Source organism: Cottoperca gobio, chromosome 1 (assembly GCF_900634415.1).
Source record: "Cottoperca gobio chromosome 1, fCotGob3.1, whole genome shotgun sequence".
NCBI lineage: Eukaryota > Metazoa > Chordata > Actinopteri > Perciformes > Bovichtidae > Cottoperca > Cottoperca gobio.
The window spans coordinates 23,011,898-23,028,345 of NC_041355.1; the positions used below are offsets into that span (position 1 = coordinate 23,011,898).

The 16,448-nt window shown below is 41.4% G+C and overlaps 2 protein-coding genes across 10 annotated transcripts; both read left to right on the forward strand.

Moving 5' to 3' along the window:
• Nucleotides 1–1,170: 1,170 nt before the first annotated feature.
• On the forward strand, nt 1,171–10,339 carry LOC115015083 (SWI/SNF-related matrix-associated actin-dependent regulator of chromatin subfamily E member 1-like). 8 transcript variants are annotated; one of them, XM_029442252.1, is made up of 11 exons: nt 1,171–1,191; nt 2,496–2,546; nt 2,836–2,879; nt 3,216–3,320; nt 4,362–4,442; nt 5,278–5,409; nt 6,067–6,238; nt 7,634–7,806; nt 7,924–8,025; nt 8,519–8,777; nt 9,134–10,339. In XM_029442252.1, exons 2-11 carry the CDS (start codon nt 2,540–2,542, stop codon nt 9,337–9,339), a joined length of 1,281 nt encoding a protein of 426 aa, XP_029298112.1. In that variant the 5' UTR covers nt 1,171–1,191; nt 2,496–2,539; the 3' UTR covers nt 9,340–10,339. The 8 variants fall into 8 exon arrangements, with proteins under 8 accessions (XP_029298112.1, XP_029298123.1, XP_029298162.1 ...); XM_029442263.1 differs by lacking the exon at nt 1,171–1,191 and adding an exon at nt 1,500–1,709 and having other exon boundaries at nt 3,216–3,314; XM_029442245.1 differs by lacking the exon at nt 1,171–1,191 and adding an exon at nt 1,501–1,709.
• Nucleotides 10,340–13,050: 2,711 nt separating this feature from the next.
• ccr7 (chemokine (C-C motif) receptor 7) lies at nt 13,051–16,212 on the forward strand. 2 transcript variants are annotated; one of them, XM_029436016.1, is made up of 3 exons: nt 13,051–13,134; nt 14,415–14,464; nt 14,926–16,212. In XM_029436016.1, exons 1-3 carry the CDS (start codon nt 13,119–13,121, stop codon nt 16,063–16,065), a joined length of 1,206 nt encoding a protein of 401 aa, XP_029291876.1. In that variant the 5' UTR covers nt 13,051–13,118; the 3' UTR covers nt 16,066–16,212. The 2 variants fall into 2 exon arrangements, with proteins under 2 accessions (XP_029291876.1, XP_029291868.1); XM_029436008.1 differs by lacking the exon at nt 13,051–13,134 and having other exon boundaries at nt 14,393–14,464.
• Nucleotides 16,213–16,448: the final 236 nt, after the last annotated feature.

Below are 16,448 nucleotides of genomic sequence, written 5' to 3' on the forward strand. Positions count from 1 at the left end.
CCAGTTTGTATATGAATAAACTCTGCAGCTCTGTGGGCAAGATCATAATTATCATGCGATGCAAGCTAGGTCTGGACTGTTAAACAAAGTAACATTAACTACACAACCCAGTAATCCAGAACAACACATTGTTGCATGATTATACAGTTGAATTTATTGAATTAAAGCATTCCTCAATTATTTGTCTCAAACGTAGCTTAGGGTGGTGGTGGTCTAGTGGCTAGGCTTCCAAAGAACACACGGGAGAGTTGTGAGTTTGAATACCAGGGGCTTACTTACAACAAAACATTGAGCCCACCTTGTAGAAAATACCAAGATCGTGTCACGCCATTCTGCCTGAATATACCCAAGGAATTTGTCCAAGGAATACCTCTGGAATGATGCATCATAATAATATGACTGCAGCTGCTTCTAAAAATACCTCCACCATACACCATCCTCCATCAGAGTAAACTTAGACTGCTTAGTTCCACTGCCTGAGTCTATTTTGGGGAGCTCTACATGGATTAAGAAGTGGGACTGAAGCTGCATTACAAAAACAGCTTTATGGGTTTTCCTCTGACAGACTCAAAATGCCACAGGCTCTGTTCTGCCCCTGGGCATCTACAATCCCACATCTGTGCCTGGGAGGCCCCGAGTGAGTGTCCGTGTTAAACCTGCACAGTAGCTTACAGGGGGCATGTGACCTCGACCCTACCACCTTATGTACTCCATCACAAGTGTCCTACGCTAAACAGGCCTAGTGTGGAATCTGCTCCCCGTCTCATCCGTACAGCTGTCTGGCCATTGCCTGGTGAATGAAAAGAACATGAACCACCACACCTGCAGATGAGATCACAACAGTGTCTGTATGCATATTATACAGGATGCAGGTCAAGCAGAAATAAAATAAGCTCTCAAGTGTGCTGTGTAAACAGAAAGAAACGCGGTCACAATGAACACAATCAATTAACAAATCCAAAACAAGTACTATTCAGGTTGAATGGACAGAGATGTAGGCTAAATCCTACAGGCTTTGGATTGTTATCTTTAGGGAACACACTATTACAACTATTGACCTGGGCGGCTCTCAAACAATGTGAACAAGAATGCAAAGTATTTCAGTTCTCACAACAACAGAGCAGTGAATAGGGCAACCTTGATTTTCTCAAAAGCTTAGTGGCCTGTGAAGCCTCCTTAATGCAACTTACGGTATGGTGAAATAATAAATAATTCCAAAATGTTTTCTTTTTAATATTATAGCCTAGACCTTGTAGAAAGAATGAGTGTAAACTGTAGATGATCTGCACTGACATGAGGGTTTGTGTTATGCAGGTAAGATAACAATGTAGATCAATGTTTTGCTTTTATACAACTCATACTACAACATACTACTGTACATTCTGTTTCAAGGTAACATCCTATGTAGCTGCACTGCGATGTTACCTTTCATCTGCATGGAGTGACTGTTCTTAAAGAGAAAGATGTTTCTGCTGTCATATCAATAAGTGAGAGCTGTAGCAGTGACAGCTGAGGGCGATGAGCATCAGCATCGAGGCAAGGCACAGCTGTAATGAGGAGAGGGTGGGGGTGCAATTCTGGAAGATTCTGCAGGAATCTTGCGAGTGGACCTCATTTCATTCGTTTATTGTGGGGACTGATTCTCGGTGCTAGGTGGGTTAGCCTTCCCCGTCAAAGCCACAACTGTGGTGGGGACTAATGGTTTTAGGGTGAGTGTTTTCTTGCCATCCATTTAGCATACATGCTTGCTTGTCACCATCAAAATCTATGGGAATGTGTCTATCTCCAGATGTGTTGGTTTGACTTGACGTTGCATGCTAATACTATCTCAGAGATGTGTTCCTGTCATGTAGGTAGCTAAACTACGTAACTACACCAGCTAACGTTAATTAATCCGATTAGCCAACCTGACGACATAGTATCCAACACTTAGCTACTGTTATAACAGTCTAATGACTGTTACAGGCACGCACGTTAACTAACGCTCAGTGTGTTGCAGGCACCTGCTCTACACTAGCTAACCTAGCTAAGGAGAAACAACACATTAGCAGTCGCGCACATCACGAGCTAGAATGAAGACATGCTAGCGAGCTGCTACGTTGCAGCACGTTCTCTGGATTCCGCAGAGATGTGGCGACAGCAGCCAGATGAACCGTGAACACCATAACCAGTCGGTCATAACGTCCACTACCTAGCTATTGAATCTACGACCCTATCCAAGTAGTCATAACTTCTTTGGCATTTCGTGCGACCTAAATTCAATTAACGCTGTTATTGATACCGTTTCTTGTGCTAACATGAAATGGCTTGCAAGTTAAAACGTTATCCGACAAGTGTTGCCAGCCTGTCAGTGTTCAGTGACATTAAGCTAACCTCGTTTCTAGCCAGCGTCATCTCTTTGTTTTGTGCTGTGTATGAAACACCCAGTCCACACGATTCATCTCATGATACGAGATGCAATGCTCTCCCACTAACGTTAAATGTGTTTATTATAGAGCCAATGACTGGAATAGACTGATACCTACTCCTCACTGCGAAGATGTCAAGTAAGGATCTGGGAGTGTTTTAGCCTAGTTGTGATATGAAGCTCTGTCGGTGATGGTAATAACATCTCAAATACACCAGACCAGAAGTGCTACAATGATAACACTTCAATATCAACAGTGTGCTAATGATTAACAGATCATTGATTTAGGCCTTATTTGTTAATGCTGGTTTTATTTCATATAGAAATAAAGTTGTTTTTAGAAGAGATCACTTGGAGAATTTGAAATAACCTGCTGTTTCACTGGACTGATGCTGATGTTTCATTTGGACCTTTTTCTTTCACAACAGAGAGACCATCCCATGCCCCTCCCCCTCCCCCTGCCCCTGCAACAGTAAGAATTCCTAACTGAGTGTAACACCAAATACTATCCAACTGTCCCAAGTTAAGATGATGTTGCTGTTTGAAACATCATTTTAGTGCATGCTTTTAGTACACACTCTAAAATGTGTTTTTTCAAAGAGATCAGCTGTTCTGTTGAATCCACACAACCCCTGATACACCACTGCTTCTGAACAGATTATCTCCTTATAGCCTCGGCATGAGTGCAAGTTTTAGTGCAACTTGTTTTATTGGTTTCTTTAAAACAAATGTGTCTTGTTTCCCCCCCCCCCCCCCCTCCTTTAATGTCATATCTCATTCATATTTCTTTCTCACTTATTTCCATCAGCAAATGCCCAACACCACCGGGTTTGTAGGGTACAACCCATACAGCCATCTGGCCTACAACAACTACAGACTGGGAGGGAGCCAAAGCAGCAACAGTCGGGTAACGGTATGAATATTAGCATAGAGAAAACAAGGCAGACCCGAGTGGAACAATGATACACTGTGACAGTTGCAGTGAAGTTTCACTCAACACTCAACAGTCAGCATGCTTAGTCAGAGGAAGACACAAGCATCAATAGCATTGGAGCTTTTCACAAGATCAACCTTTGCTTTGCTCAGAGCAAATGAGATTAGATACATGTTTGCATTTTCCTGTTGAAAGAGCAGCAGCTGCAGAATTGTCAGTTTGAGCAGCCTAACTCATTCTCCTCCTGAGAATGAATCCTGAAATGCGTGTCACCCTAAACTCCCTCTGCTGTCTCCATCACAGTGCAGGCCGGCTAACAGTCCTGTGTGTATTCTAACACCACCTGCCTTTCAAAGTCTGCATTTCTGACAGCCATGTAATGTAACCCATGCCATCAGTGTTGCCATGGTGTTACAGACTCACCGCATGGCTCGGGCTGCTAAGCAGTAATTTATTCACTGCATGCAAGCTGTGGTTAGCTGACTCTGATAACGGCATTATCGGCAAATCTCAGCTTAAGTGTAGATTTAGTTTTTTCTCACAGTCAGCGCTATTCCATTGTACTCTCTGGGGTTCCTGACTTATGAATGGCCTCAAACTGTCATTAATTAAATCAAGTTAAAGGGATGGTTCGGATGTTTGGAAGTGGAGTTGTATGAGGTACTTCTCCATAGTCAGTGTGTTACCTGCAGGAGATGCAGTTTGAAGAAATAGACGGGAGCACCAGCACAAAAGCTGAGCAATGTTCTGCTGTGGATGGGGGCAACAAAAAATCAATATCAGTCACCGCCATCTATTCTAGAGTACCTCAAACACCCCCACTTTAAAACATCCAAACTATTCCTTTAATTGAAGTTATAAGAAACTACTTTGATGAGTTTTGTATTTGATTTTTTTGATTTGTTCATGTTAAATGACATAACCATGCATCTGCACGTAGTTTCATATACTGTCTTTGTATTTAAATGGTTGCCTGATAAGACACCATACCTTAGGGGACTCTTTTTCTTTCTTCAACAGAATTCCTCTGGAATAAATATCCCAAAGCCACCCAAGCCGCCTGATAAGCCATTGATGCCATATATGAGATATAGTCGTAAGGTAAGTACACAGTGTGTAATTGTCATCATGGGCTCTGTTGGAAGACAGACATGCTTTGCTTTTAAGATATTCTGTTAGCTCAGAGTAAGCAAGACATACATTTTGTCTTAGCTAGGAATGTGCACATCACACATCACCTTGGAGATGGAGCTTGACGCCAGAGACGGTTTAGAAAGAAGATGCTGCACTGAGAGTCAACATCCTGAGTGTGTGTCATGTGGGAGTCAGCACTGCGCCGCCTCTTTAGGAGACCAGTGGCAGGTCTGAGTCTATTCCCTCCAATGGGAGAAGTGAACGTGGGCACAGATTATGACCGATTCTTTCGGCCCATAGTCACCAAAGTAAATATTAGACCCATTTTTCACAACTCACATACTTCCAAACAGTTTGACACTGAAATGGCATTTTTCAGATGGACAAATCAGGAGAAAATTAACTTTGTTCCAAACTCATTTGTCTGATTTGTCCATCTCAGCAACACGTTTTTGCGAGATCTGGCAACACTGGAGTCAAACTGTGTCAAGATGTCAAGCTAACATCATCTAACGTTTGCAAAGCCCCTATCTAACTAATATTCATAATGTAAACATTTGTAAGCTGTATAAATATCTAACGCCAGCAAAATGAAATATGAACACATTCGACCGCGCCCACTTAGGAGACAGGAATTGTATACTATTTCATAACATTGGCGTAGCTGGTGATGCGCTCGCTTTACTTAAAGAGCATCTTAGTTAAAGCACACGGCCTCCTCTGGTTTGTGACCTGTCTGCAAAGAGATATAGTCCCTCCAACCAAACCCAACCCCACACCCATGTCTGGTTCTCATCACCAGGTTTGGGATCAAGTAAAAGCCTCCAATCCTGATCTGAAGCTATGGGAAATTGGGAAGATAATCGGTGGCATGTGGAGGGACCTCACTGATGAGGAGAAACAGGATTATTTGAATGACTACGAAGCAGAGAAGGTTGGTTGTTTTACGAGGGGTGTTTATGGGTTTTCTTCTGATCAGTCGATGTGTCTCCAACTGTTGTGGTTTCCTCCTGTCATCATTTCTTTCTAACAGTAGTAACATCTAGTAAACATCTTTCCTTACCTTGTCATAATTAAGTGATACTCAATTTATGGCCCTCAGAACAAATCTGGCCCAGCAACCATTTCCTAATATAACAATGAAGATAAATAGATTCACGATGTCAATATCTTTGTACTTTTATGTGAACAAGGTGCCGGTGCATAAAAAAAGCATCCAAATAGAGAGTAAGCCCCACATGTCCTCAAGTCCCAGACATACTCTGTTTCATGTATATAAGCTCTTTTAAATGTAACAAAGATATTTAAAATAGTAAATAAATGTGTCTGATATGTTTGTCATATAGGTCAATTTCAATCCTTGTGAAAACAGAATTGGCAGTAAAAGATATTGATGGGCCTGCTGTTGTTTATTCATTGTATCTGATAAATATTATTAATGTTTGTTTAATAACTGGCCCCTTGCCTCCTTTTGCAAAAGTGACCCCCGGGCAAAGCAAGTTGAGTATCACTGTCGTAGTCGATAGAAACGAGGGTCCACGTTTCTTGTGCTCGCCATCTGTTTCCCTGTCCTTCATCTTTTCCACCGTAGATTGAGTATAACGAGAGCATGAAGGTCTATCACAACTCGCCAGCGTACTTGGCCTATGTCACTGCAAAAAGCCGGGCCGAAGCAGCTCTGGAGGAGGAGAGTCGCCTGAGGCAGTCCAGACTGGACAAGGGCGAGCCGTACATGAGCATTCAGCCAGCGGAGGATCCAGATGGTGAGGCCACTCAACTAAATGCTTTGTCTCCCAAGGCTTAAAGCACTGTGACAGAGCTGTAATTACTGTAGCACCACCACACAGACATGCCAGTCTACACCCCCAAAGACTGTGTTATCCCCCCCCCCTCCTACACTGCTACAACCATCCATACTTTTGGTAATGCTACCTTTGAAATACCATTTCTGCTTTTAAACTACGAAATGGAAGAAAATGTGTCCTTGTTCTGCACAACTGTTTACATTGTGTAGGTATTCTTGGCATTGGTTAGGACATAATTGCAAAATGTACATTCTTTTCTCTGTTGTTTTAAAGATTCACACACACACGTTAGACACACTAAGCCAGAAGAAGACGTTTGTGTTACACCCACCTCAAGGAAATGATGCTCGTCTGGTCTGGCTGGGTTACAGTGGAAGATAATGATGTACAGGAAAGCTACAGATAAAAGTGCTATTTAGAAACACCCCAGACCATAGAAATGTCAGAGTCGGTATCACACTGGGCTATGTTCTCGCCAGACTGCACTTGCGTCAATGATTAAATAAGATTTAGCTCTCAGGGTGGCTACACACTCAGAGGTTTTGCTTTATTAATAAATCCAGTCTTAAAGAAATTCTACTCAAAGCTGCTGCCATATACGGCTTTCTCTTGTTCTGCTCTTACCAGCGTCAAAACAGCTCAGAGATAGAAATGTTCCACACATTAGTGAGACTTCATTCTCCTGAATTTGTGACCGTAAAATGACTTCTCACACACTACCTTCAGACTGCATTACCTCCCTTGACTGTTTCCTGTTGTGCATATAGAGCTGCGTGAGCACCATTGAAACTTTCAGCAGATGAGATTCATTTCTGCTCTCTGGAAAGTTTCAAGTGTGCACACATGAGGTGATGAGAGCTCTTGCCACAACAAAGCCAAAGTGCCTAGCATATGATAGGGTTGGCAAATGGAAACATAAAAGGAAAATAATTGGTAATTGGTACATAAATATGCAGATTGAGAAAAGAATCACGCAATTTCTAAAAACCATCTTGTATGTGGCAATGGAGTGTACATTTAAGACAAAGAGAAACATTTGCTGACGCATAACAATTGCAGACTGCATCTTGAAATTGTCCACTTACCCGGGGTTATAATTAAGCGCTTGTCCCGTTAGAGTAACGCTTCCGCGTTGCTTAAGGATGTATTTCGACATAATGGCCTATACTGTAATCTAACTCTGTATAAATATTGAGCAATATCCTCCTCTTGTTTATAGTGTCTTGATACAGCGCTATTTGCACTATTTTGTTTTGTATCATGTTGCCAAAGCCTCTTTCTTCTTTTGACAGGTGTATGATAATCTATTTCCTAAGACAATCATAGTAACTCCGATGTTTTCTATGTTTTCAGACTTCGATGATGGGTTTTCTATAAAGCATTCGGCTGCAGCTCGTTTCCAACGCAACCACCGCCTGATAAGCGAGATCCTCAGTGAGAGCGTAGTACCGGATGTGCGGTCAGTTGTTACCACTGCTCGCATGCAAGTACTGAAACGCCAGGTCCAGTCTCTGATGGTACACCAGGTATGATCAAGTCTTCTAATCGTCACACTAATGGAGGCCTTTGCCTTCAGCGGACAGCTCTGTTAGTAAGGGGTTAATACTGTACAAACCATGGTGCCTGTGTGTCTTGTCTCACAGAGAAAGTTGGAGGCAGAGTTGCTTCAGATTGAAGACCGCCACCAGGACAAGAAAAGAAAATTCATCGAAGCCACAGAGTCGTTCACAAATGAGCTCAAAAGGGTACGGCATCTTTTACATCGAGCTCGGTCATCGCTTACTCGCACGCAAGCTTCATTTTACATGTTTAGCTGCAGCTCCAGTTGTGTGCCAGCCTACGTCTGCCTTACAGCCATCAGCTGCTGCTAACTGCGTCCACATGTTCTGGCAATCATATAGCTGTCATCGTTTACAATTTGTAGCCCCCATAATAACTGTTGTTCCGAAATGAGATGCAGCACTGTGCAATTGAATGCACTGTCCACTGTTCACAACAGGCGGCGCCATTTATCCTTCACACTTACAGCATCCATTCACTGACTGAGAAGTAGCATTTTCAAGACTGAACATGTAGTGAAACCTTTTCTCATTTAGTTAAATAAGTAAGTTGTTACTTGTCTGCACATTCATATTCAATCCAATCAAATCTTTGTAAAGTGGAAATAACATTGTTCCAATGAGTGCAGCAATTGTTTTCACCTTTGTACATTAAATCCCCCATCACTCTGCTCTAAAGCTGTGCTGTATGAAGGTGGAAGTGGACATGGAGAAGATTTCTGCAGAGATTGCTGCAGCAGAAGAGGCAGCCCGCAAGCGCATGGCTGAACGTGAGAAGGAAGCAGGAGACAGAGGTGCAAGGGAGGCCCCCACCTGTGTCTTAGCAGAAGAAGAAAAACACATTTGTGCCACACACGGCAACAAGCCCCAAAATCCTCTGAGTGAAGGAAGCAACAAAGAAGGCGATGATGCAGAATCCAGCACCACAGATACACCAGGTCAGACTTATAGTGCTATCTGCTTCTCTTGCCGGGCTTAATGCTTTTTAAAGGGGAACAGCGTAATAATTAAGAATTCCAAAACTTGTGAACATGAGCGACTCAAAGCCAGACACCAGAAACATATGAGCTTTGTTCTATTGTGGTGTCCTCAGTTCTGACACCATCTCTCCCAATTCATGTCTATGGAGCAGTTCCAGACTTTAGTACTTGATGACATCACACATTTGAGTTTTAGCACTCGGGTTTTTTGATTTGAGATTTTTGGACCGTCTTAAACCACAGGAATAACATGTATACATTTTGGAAATGGGTGTAGTAAATTCTCATAGAATTTTCTTGTTTCCTTGACTCAGGGAAGCCAAAAGCCTCAGAGGAGCTTGAGGCTCATCCAGGCAGCGAGGAGGGGGCGTTAGAGGACAAGGAGAGCGTCCCAGAGGGAGCCAGGGAGGAGGGAACCAGCGACAGTAACACAGGCTCAGAGACCACCTCTGCTCAGACAGAAGATGCCCCGACGAGTGAGCCATCAGAGGCGCCCAGCAGGGCGAGAGCAGCGCACTGAGTCCAACACCTTGCTGTCTGTGAACTGTTGGGCTCTCAATGAGTCTGTTTGCCTCTGAGAACATGTATTGCACAATATCATCTCAGTTTGTCAAAGCATATGAAGAACGTTCAGATGGGCTCAATGTTTAAAACGCCTGAGGCAAAGATGATGTTTTAGCTGAGTTTGAAAACACCAAGGCTCACACACATGCGCTGTATACAAATAAATGAAAAATACAAAGCACTTGGAGCTGACCAATGTCCAAAATCAATGGCTGCTAAGTGCGCCACAAAAGCCCATGTGAAAGCACTATATTTCCTTCACAGGCCTCTTTGCCATTTGGAAGAACCCATACGAGCCCTCTGCAGCACATATTGAAACATATCTCTAGCAATTTAACACTGGCTATATGAAAAAAGCTGTCACATGCAACAAACATTGTTCAGTGTTATATTTAACCTTGTCTTTTGTATTGTAGTGACCTTGTTGCTTTTAATGTTATTTTTGCATGTTGCAATTTTTAACAATAAGTTGGCATACTTGTGAAGAGTGGAGCCGGGGGACCATCTCCAGGCAGGAGCATATTTGTTTACTCTCTGTATCAGTATTACAGTGATAGTATTGTCTCAGGAGTTTGTATTCATTAGTAGTAGTTCTTTTTGTTATTTATTATCAGCATTGTTTTTTTATTATACTTGTGTATTGATTGTTCCGGTCCCTCCATAAGTAACTCACATGATCATCAATGCTGTACAATGCTCGACTACCAGTGTTCTCAAGTTTGCTAGCTGTCAATCAAATCAAAAGCAGTATGCTTAGAACATTTCTGTGTTATGATCAATATTGCAATTTTCAGCAGAAAACTTTTAAATGTACCGTAATTGTGTACACAGTGTAACGAGGTTTGCTTGAACATGGATTTTCATGTTGTGAAACAGCTTGAAGAACAGTCATAAACATGCTGTCTTAAATGAATTTCTTTTTGCATATTTATACCAATAAACTTTTCTACCCTGAACAAGTTCTCACTTCAATTATTTTACAAAAGCGTCTGATGCAAGGTGACTATCATTTAGTATGAATACATATAAATGTTCATTTACAGTACAAACATGCATCATTTTAAATGTATAAAACTGATTTGAACAATATACTTACATTATTTGATAACATTACATAACTGTAAGCAGTCATGGTGCACACATTATCAGAAACTAGTAGACAGGTATGCAGAGGCTTGCATCAAACTCATTGTTGCACAGTGTGCTTGCATGTAGCTGTTTGTCCTTTGCACAGTAGAGGTAAGGGAAGTGGGTGAAATGAGAGGGAATTGTTCCGATTTCCTGTTTTCAGTGCAGAACTAGCAATCCCCCCTCGTTGTGCTTATGACAAAATTCAGCATTAGTGCTTAAAGGTGTGACTTAGACCTGATAGGAGATGTATGCTTTACTGCATGTGTCATGTTTTCTATGTTTTAAGCCTCTTAAATTGGTGTCATGATCAGATTTCATAGTGCTATGATTTAAGTGCGAAACGTGTCCCCTGCACTGTAACACGCTTTATACGGTGTGGTTGGGACTGCCTCAAGTGAAAGCTAGAAACCACAACCGCAGAGACACAGGTGTGCAGAAGCCTGTGCACATCTCTTGAGTTAGTCTGCTGTCCAGCACACTCCACTATAATAGTAGTGCTGGGCGGTAATTCAAATTTATAAATCATATCCAATTGTGATGAAATCATTTATCGTGGTCCACAAGTAGCTTGTCTAAATTGACAATAACAAGCAGATAGTAACTTACATTTCTCTTAGGGAATATCAATACAACATGACATCACACTTAACTTAATCACTTGGTTCAATTAGATTGACACACTGGACTCCAACTGGAAAATCTTCCAGACTCAAGCTTCCCCAACGTTAAGGGTTAGGGTTAATAGAATAATAAACCCAAATGTTGGTTCAAATAAATTGTGAGTAGAGTTTTCCAACAGCGTTGTGCAGGATTGTCTTCATTCATTCAGCTTCACTCTTCAACTCCTGGGTGCCTAATTCAGCTTAGTGTAGTTAAAACCAAACGTTTGTCGTAATCTGATTACTCTGTATGTGTGTGCATGTGAACAAAGTCATTGTATATCTGTATATAATGTTCATTTACCTTTTTTCTATATAATTTCCAATTTGTTAATTTTGCACTAAAGTTCTTAATAAAATGAGAAGTATTTAATTCACACAGGAGTATACAAAATACACTTTAACATGAGGTCATTTCAGACTATTTATTTATCGAATTACAAAAAAGCATTATATATAGCAATATATCACGATATATATCGTTATCCAGATATGAACTGAATAGAAATCAGGATAGAAGATTTTGGCCATATCGCTCAGCCATAATTATATGTAATAATAGAAGCATGCAAAACAGTGATTGAAATGTGTGTAATAACAGAATGAGTCAGTGGAAATCTGTTAAATATGACCCAAATGTTTCCGTGTATGATTGCACAGGTATGTGTATTGAGAGCAACTCTGACGAGGGCCTGTCTGCACAGCAGCAAGGGAACTCAGCGATACTGGAGAACACGCAGAGAGCTGCGGGACATTGTTGGTGGTTACCGGTACTGTAAATTCAAATGCTGTTTTAATAAGTATGGCCCAGTCCTCTATCCTCCAGACTAGACTGCCACAGCCACAAGGGCAGCCCAGTCCTCATCCATGAAAGTATAGATTGAGGGACAAGAAACAAGGAAAATAAATTATATTAAAAGAAAATACACAAATAAAGGGGGAAAATAAAGAATAAAAATAAAAAGACGACATGATTAAATAAATGAGTGAGGTAAAAGGGAGAGAAAGACATTCACGCAGACTTACGTTTGTGTGTATGAGTGTGTTTGTGTGTTTGTGTGTTTGTGTGTGTTCATTGCTATGCTTATCTAAAAAAGGCTAATAAGAAAAGTTGAACTGAACTTCTCTTGGTTACTTATATCCCTCTCCCCGGTGTGTGTGTGTGTGTGTGTGTGTGTGTGTGTGTGTGTGTGTGTGTGTGTGTGTGTGTGTGTGTGTGTGTGTGTGTGTGTGTGTGTGTTTTAGAAATGAGTTTCCATGTGCTTTTTTTTTCTTTTCTAAATGTAGCACCAAAAGATAATATTCTCATTCCTCTTATCAGGCGATAAGTGAGGCAGATGCTAAAATATAAGTATAACATGGCAACAATAATACAAATATGATTATGATTTTGGAAAATAGTTGCTGAGACTTTTTGATAACTACTTCTGACTGCAGTGTGTGGCTTTGAGCAATCATAGTGAAACTATGTAACAGAAAGGGACACTATGATGGTTTCCCTGAGAGGTCATTTACATATAATTCATATATTGCTTTACACCTCAGCTGCTCAGGTACTTACTTTCATGCAAAGATTAGTTGTTGCTCATATTAAATAACAAGAACACACAACTTCACAAATGACACAAAAAAAAAGTTGTGAATGATTTGCTTTGTCTTTAAGAATTAATCTGACCAAAATGTAGTGGTATAGTGAACATTTCTGTAATTTGAGACAAAGTGTCAGTCAACATGTTGTCTACATATTTAAATAAACTGTAGTACCAATTTTTTGTTGATATTATAGTTGGAGTCTATGGTTTTCTGACATGATACTGAGGAGAAAGAAGTTTCAGTGAGGCAGTTCTTTTTTTTCATTTCAACAAAGGGAAACCACCATCAAAAGCAGACATCCAGCTCGTCTGTGTTCAGTGGCTTTACCGGCAGCGTCCTTCTCTCAGTCAACATGACTTGTGTCAGCGGTGAGTACCTTATCGGAGTTAAACTAACATAGTTAAAAGGATGTTGTCTGTGTTGTGGCGAATGCAAGGGGAAAAGCCATCAAATGAATGCCATTAAAAAGATAACCTCAAGTAACAATTAAGAGTAAATCATAGTAAAGTCAAAAGCAAATCTGAAAAAGTCATCTACGATACCAGGATATATGAACTTTTGGGCTTTAAAATGAATATTTGTTAAGTATTGTGTCTACCTAGGAGATATAACACCATGTAACCTGTTCAACTACATTTAACAAAGCAATGTGTTAAATGATTGAAAATGGTATCAATGCTATAATTGTTTCAGCCTCTGTCATAGTTGCTTTTCTAAAGAGCAGACACACACTGCACGAGGTTAACTTCATGTTCGTGTTAATCAGTTAGAGCTTTTCTGTATTCATTCATCAGCCAACATTATTTTTGGAGTAGCCCAAATCTGTCAATTGACATATGGTGCAGTCTGTATTGATAAATCACATTTAACATAACAATGACTGGACACTTCATGACTAATGGTTACAACTACAAAGATACGGAACTAAGTCCTTTGTTATCATAAGCTTTTACAACATTATCACTGCTTCCTCAGAAAACTTCTTACTTCTATAAATAAGCATGGCAATGTCTAAAAAAACATTCAAAACAGAAAATATGACCAGTCGGCTGGCATTTAAAGGGAAACTCAACCAATTCTCCACATAAAAGTCAGTTTACTAGTGATATGAAGTACTACTAAACAGTTGTTTAGTGTTTTCTGTGGCTCCTAAGGAGCTTTGTGAAGTCTAAGAAAATAATAATGATTAGATTATCTCAGTTTGGGCTTGCAGACTACACATGTATAACAGAATGTCCGGGTTACTACATTATTACATTACAGGTCATTTAGCAGACGCTCTTATCCAGAGCGACTTACAGTGAACTAACTACAGGGACAGTCTCCCTGGAGCAACTCAGGGTTAAGTACCTTACTCAGGGGTACAATGGTGGCAGCCTGGTATTGAACACACAATCATCTAGACCAATAGGCCATCACCACCCACTAACCCACTAACTGGGGTTATGAAGTTTGACACAGGCATGTGCCAGGCAGGTAGGGTCTGATGAATTATGAGGAGGATATTTTGGCCTTTTGTTGCTTCAGTTTTTACCCTTCTTGTGTGAATCTGTCTCTCAACAGTCCCTTAGCTGTATGGGATTGCAGTAGTAAATTGCAGTATCCTTTCAATTAAGTGATCTAAAAATGTACTCCATTTGTTTTTCAGATCTCCCAAACGTTCTACCAGCTGTGCTGATATGGTTAATGAGTTTTAAGGTAAGAATACAACACAAGTGCAACACCTCTTCTTATAGTTGTAAAAACGAAAGATTACAAAATGATAAAACATGTTTGTAGCTATTTGTATCTACTTAGAGCAGGGGTCTTCAACGTTTTTTGAGCCAAGGACACCCAAACTGGTGTAGCGTGGTGCAGGGACCCCCTACTGTGTATATTGTACACAAGAGGCTTGAGGAGGTCTGTGCGACAAACAATTTTGTGACCCCCCTGCAGTACCTCCCTATTGAAGACCTATGACTTAAGAGGTTAAAACAGCAAATAACTAACCACGACCCTGCACTGTTTCCTTTAAGGAAGTGGTTGAAAACTAGCACAAACTAAAGCGTGTCGTGAAAGTTGGTAGTTTATTTCTTTACTGATTTAAATACGATAGTTGCTTTCTTGATTTTACTTGTTACTTGCTTCTATCTGATCATTAAATCTGTCTTTGAATACAGAGTTGCTTGTCTCAACATGAAGAGAATACAACTATCTACCCGGACAAAATCAGCTCCATGATTGACCCAGACAACAGCTCCATAAACGACCCAGACTATAACAGCTCCATGAACTACCCAGACTATAACAGCTCCATGAACTACCCAGACTATGACGACTTTTTCTGTGTGAAGAAATCCAACCGCCAGTTCCGCTCCTGGTTCATGCCTACCTTCTACTCCATCATCTGCTTCCTGGGGCTGACGGGGAATCTACTGGTCATCCTCACCTACTTCTACTTCAAGCGTATCAAGACCATGACAGACGTGTACCTGCTCAACCTGTCCTTTGCGGACCTGCTCTTTGCTGTGTCGCTCCCCTTTTGGGCGGCCAACTGCATGGTAGAATGGGTGCTGGGCCTGGCGTTGTGCAAAGCCATGCACACCATTTACAAGGTCAGCTTGTACAGCAGCATGTTCATTCTCTCTTTCATCAGCGTGGAGCGCTACTTCGTCATCGCCAAGGCAGTCACCGCTCACCGCTACCGCTCCCGGGCAGTGTTTCTGGGCAAGGTGTCATCAGCTGCCATCTGGGTGATGGCACTGATCTTCTCAATACCAGAAATGAGGTACACCACAATAAATAACAACACCTGCACCCCTTACTCCAGCAATTCTGACAAGCTGCGTGTCAGCATCCAAGCGAGCCAGATTGTTTTGGCTTTTGCCTTCCCGCTCCTGATAATGAGCATCTGTTACAGCAGTATTGTTCAGACCCTTTCCAAGGCTCGTAGCTTTGAACGCAATAAGGCCATCAAGGTGATTCTTGCTGTGGTAGCCGTCTTCCTGGTCTGCCAAGTGCCTTATAACCTGGTCTTATTTGTGAACACAGTCGTCACAGCACAAGGAGGAACCACAGACTGCAGCTATGACAACAGTCTCCTCTATGCCACCGATGTCACCCAGTGCGTGGCCTTCCTGAGATGCTGCCTGAACCCCTTCGTCTACGCCTTCATCGGTGTGAAGTTTCGTCATGACCTCCTGAAGCTACTGAAGGACTTGGGTTGCATGAGCCAGGGGAGGTTCTTCAGCTACATCTACGGCAGAAGGAGGAGCTCAGGGGCCACCGACACTGAGACCACCACCACCTTCTCTCCTTAAAGCTCTTTCAGCACGGACAACCGCCTATTCACACCTGCAGACCACACAGTGGACTGTTGAACATTAGGATACAAGTCTCAAGTAAAAAACATACAGTATGTTGCATGTACATAGCAGAAGTTATTATATAAATGACAATTGTGTGAGGGTTTGTTGTTTTTGTCTCTTTGTTGGTGTTTATGTTGACCGTTAACACCACACAATGCTTTGGTTATGAGTTTGTATCGGCTACAATGTGCAGTATTTCAAGAAATTCAAGATAATGTAGAAACATTTTCTCAACCTTTTACTCGACCATTTGAGGAGCATCAAATCATGTACATTAAACTAACTGAACAAACCACAGTCTCTGTTCTGTATTGTAAGCTATTTGCAATATTGTA

Bases quoted from the DNA above. Each gene is read 5' to 3' on its own strand.
- LOC115015083 (XM_029442252.1), top strand. The intron at 3,321-4,361 runs GTATGAATATTA...TTTCTTCAACAG, and splicing joins GCAGCAACAGTCGGGTAACG to AATTCCTCTGGAATAAATAT. The intron at 7,807-7,923 runs GTATGATCAAGT...CTTGTCTCACAG, and splicing joins AGTCTCTGATGGTACACCAG to AGAAAGTTGGAGGCAGAGTT.
- ccr7 (XM_029436008.1), top strand. From the start codon at position 14,393: ATGTACTCCATTTGTTTTTCAGATCTCCCAAACGTTCTACCAGCTGTG. The intron at 14,465-14,925 runs GTAAGAATACAA...CTTTGAATACAG, and splicing joins TATGGTTAATGAGTTTTAAG to AGTTGCTTGTCTCAACATGA.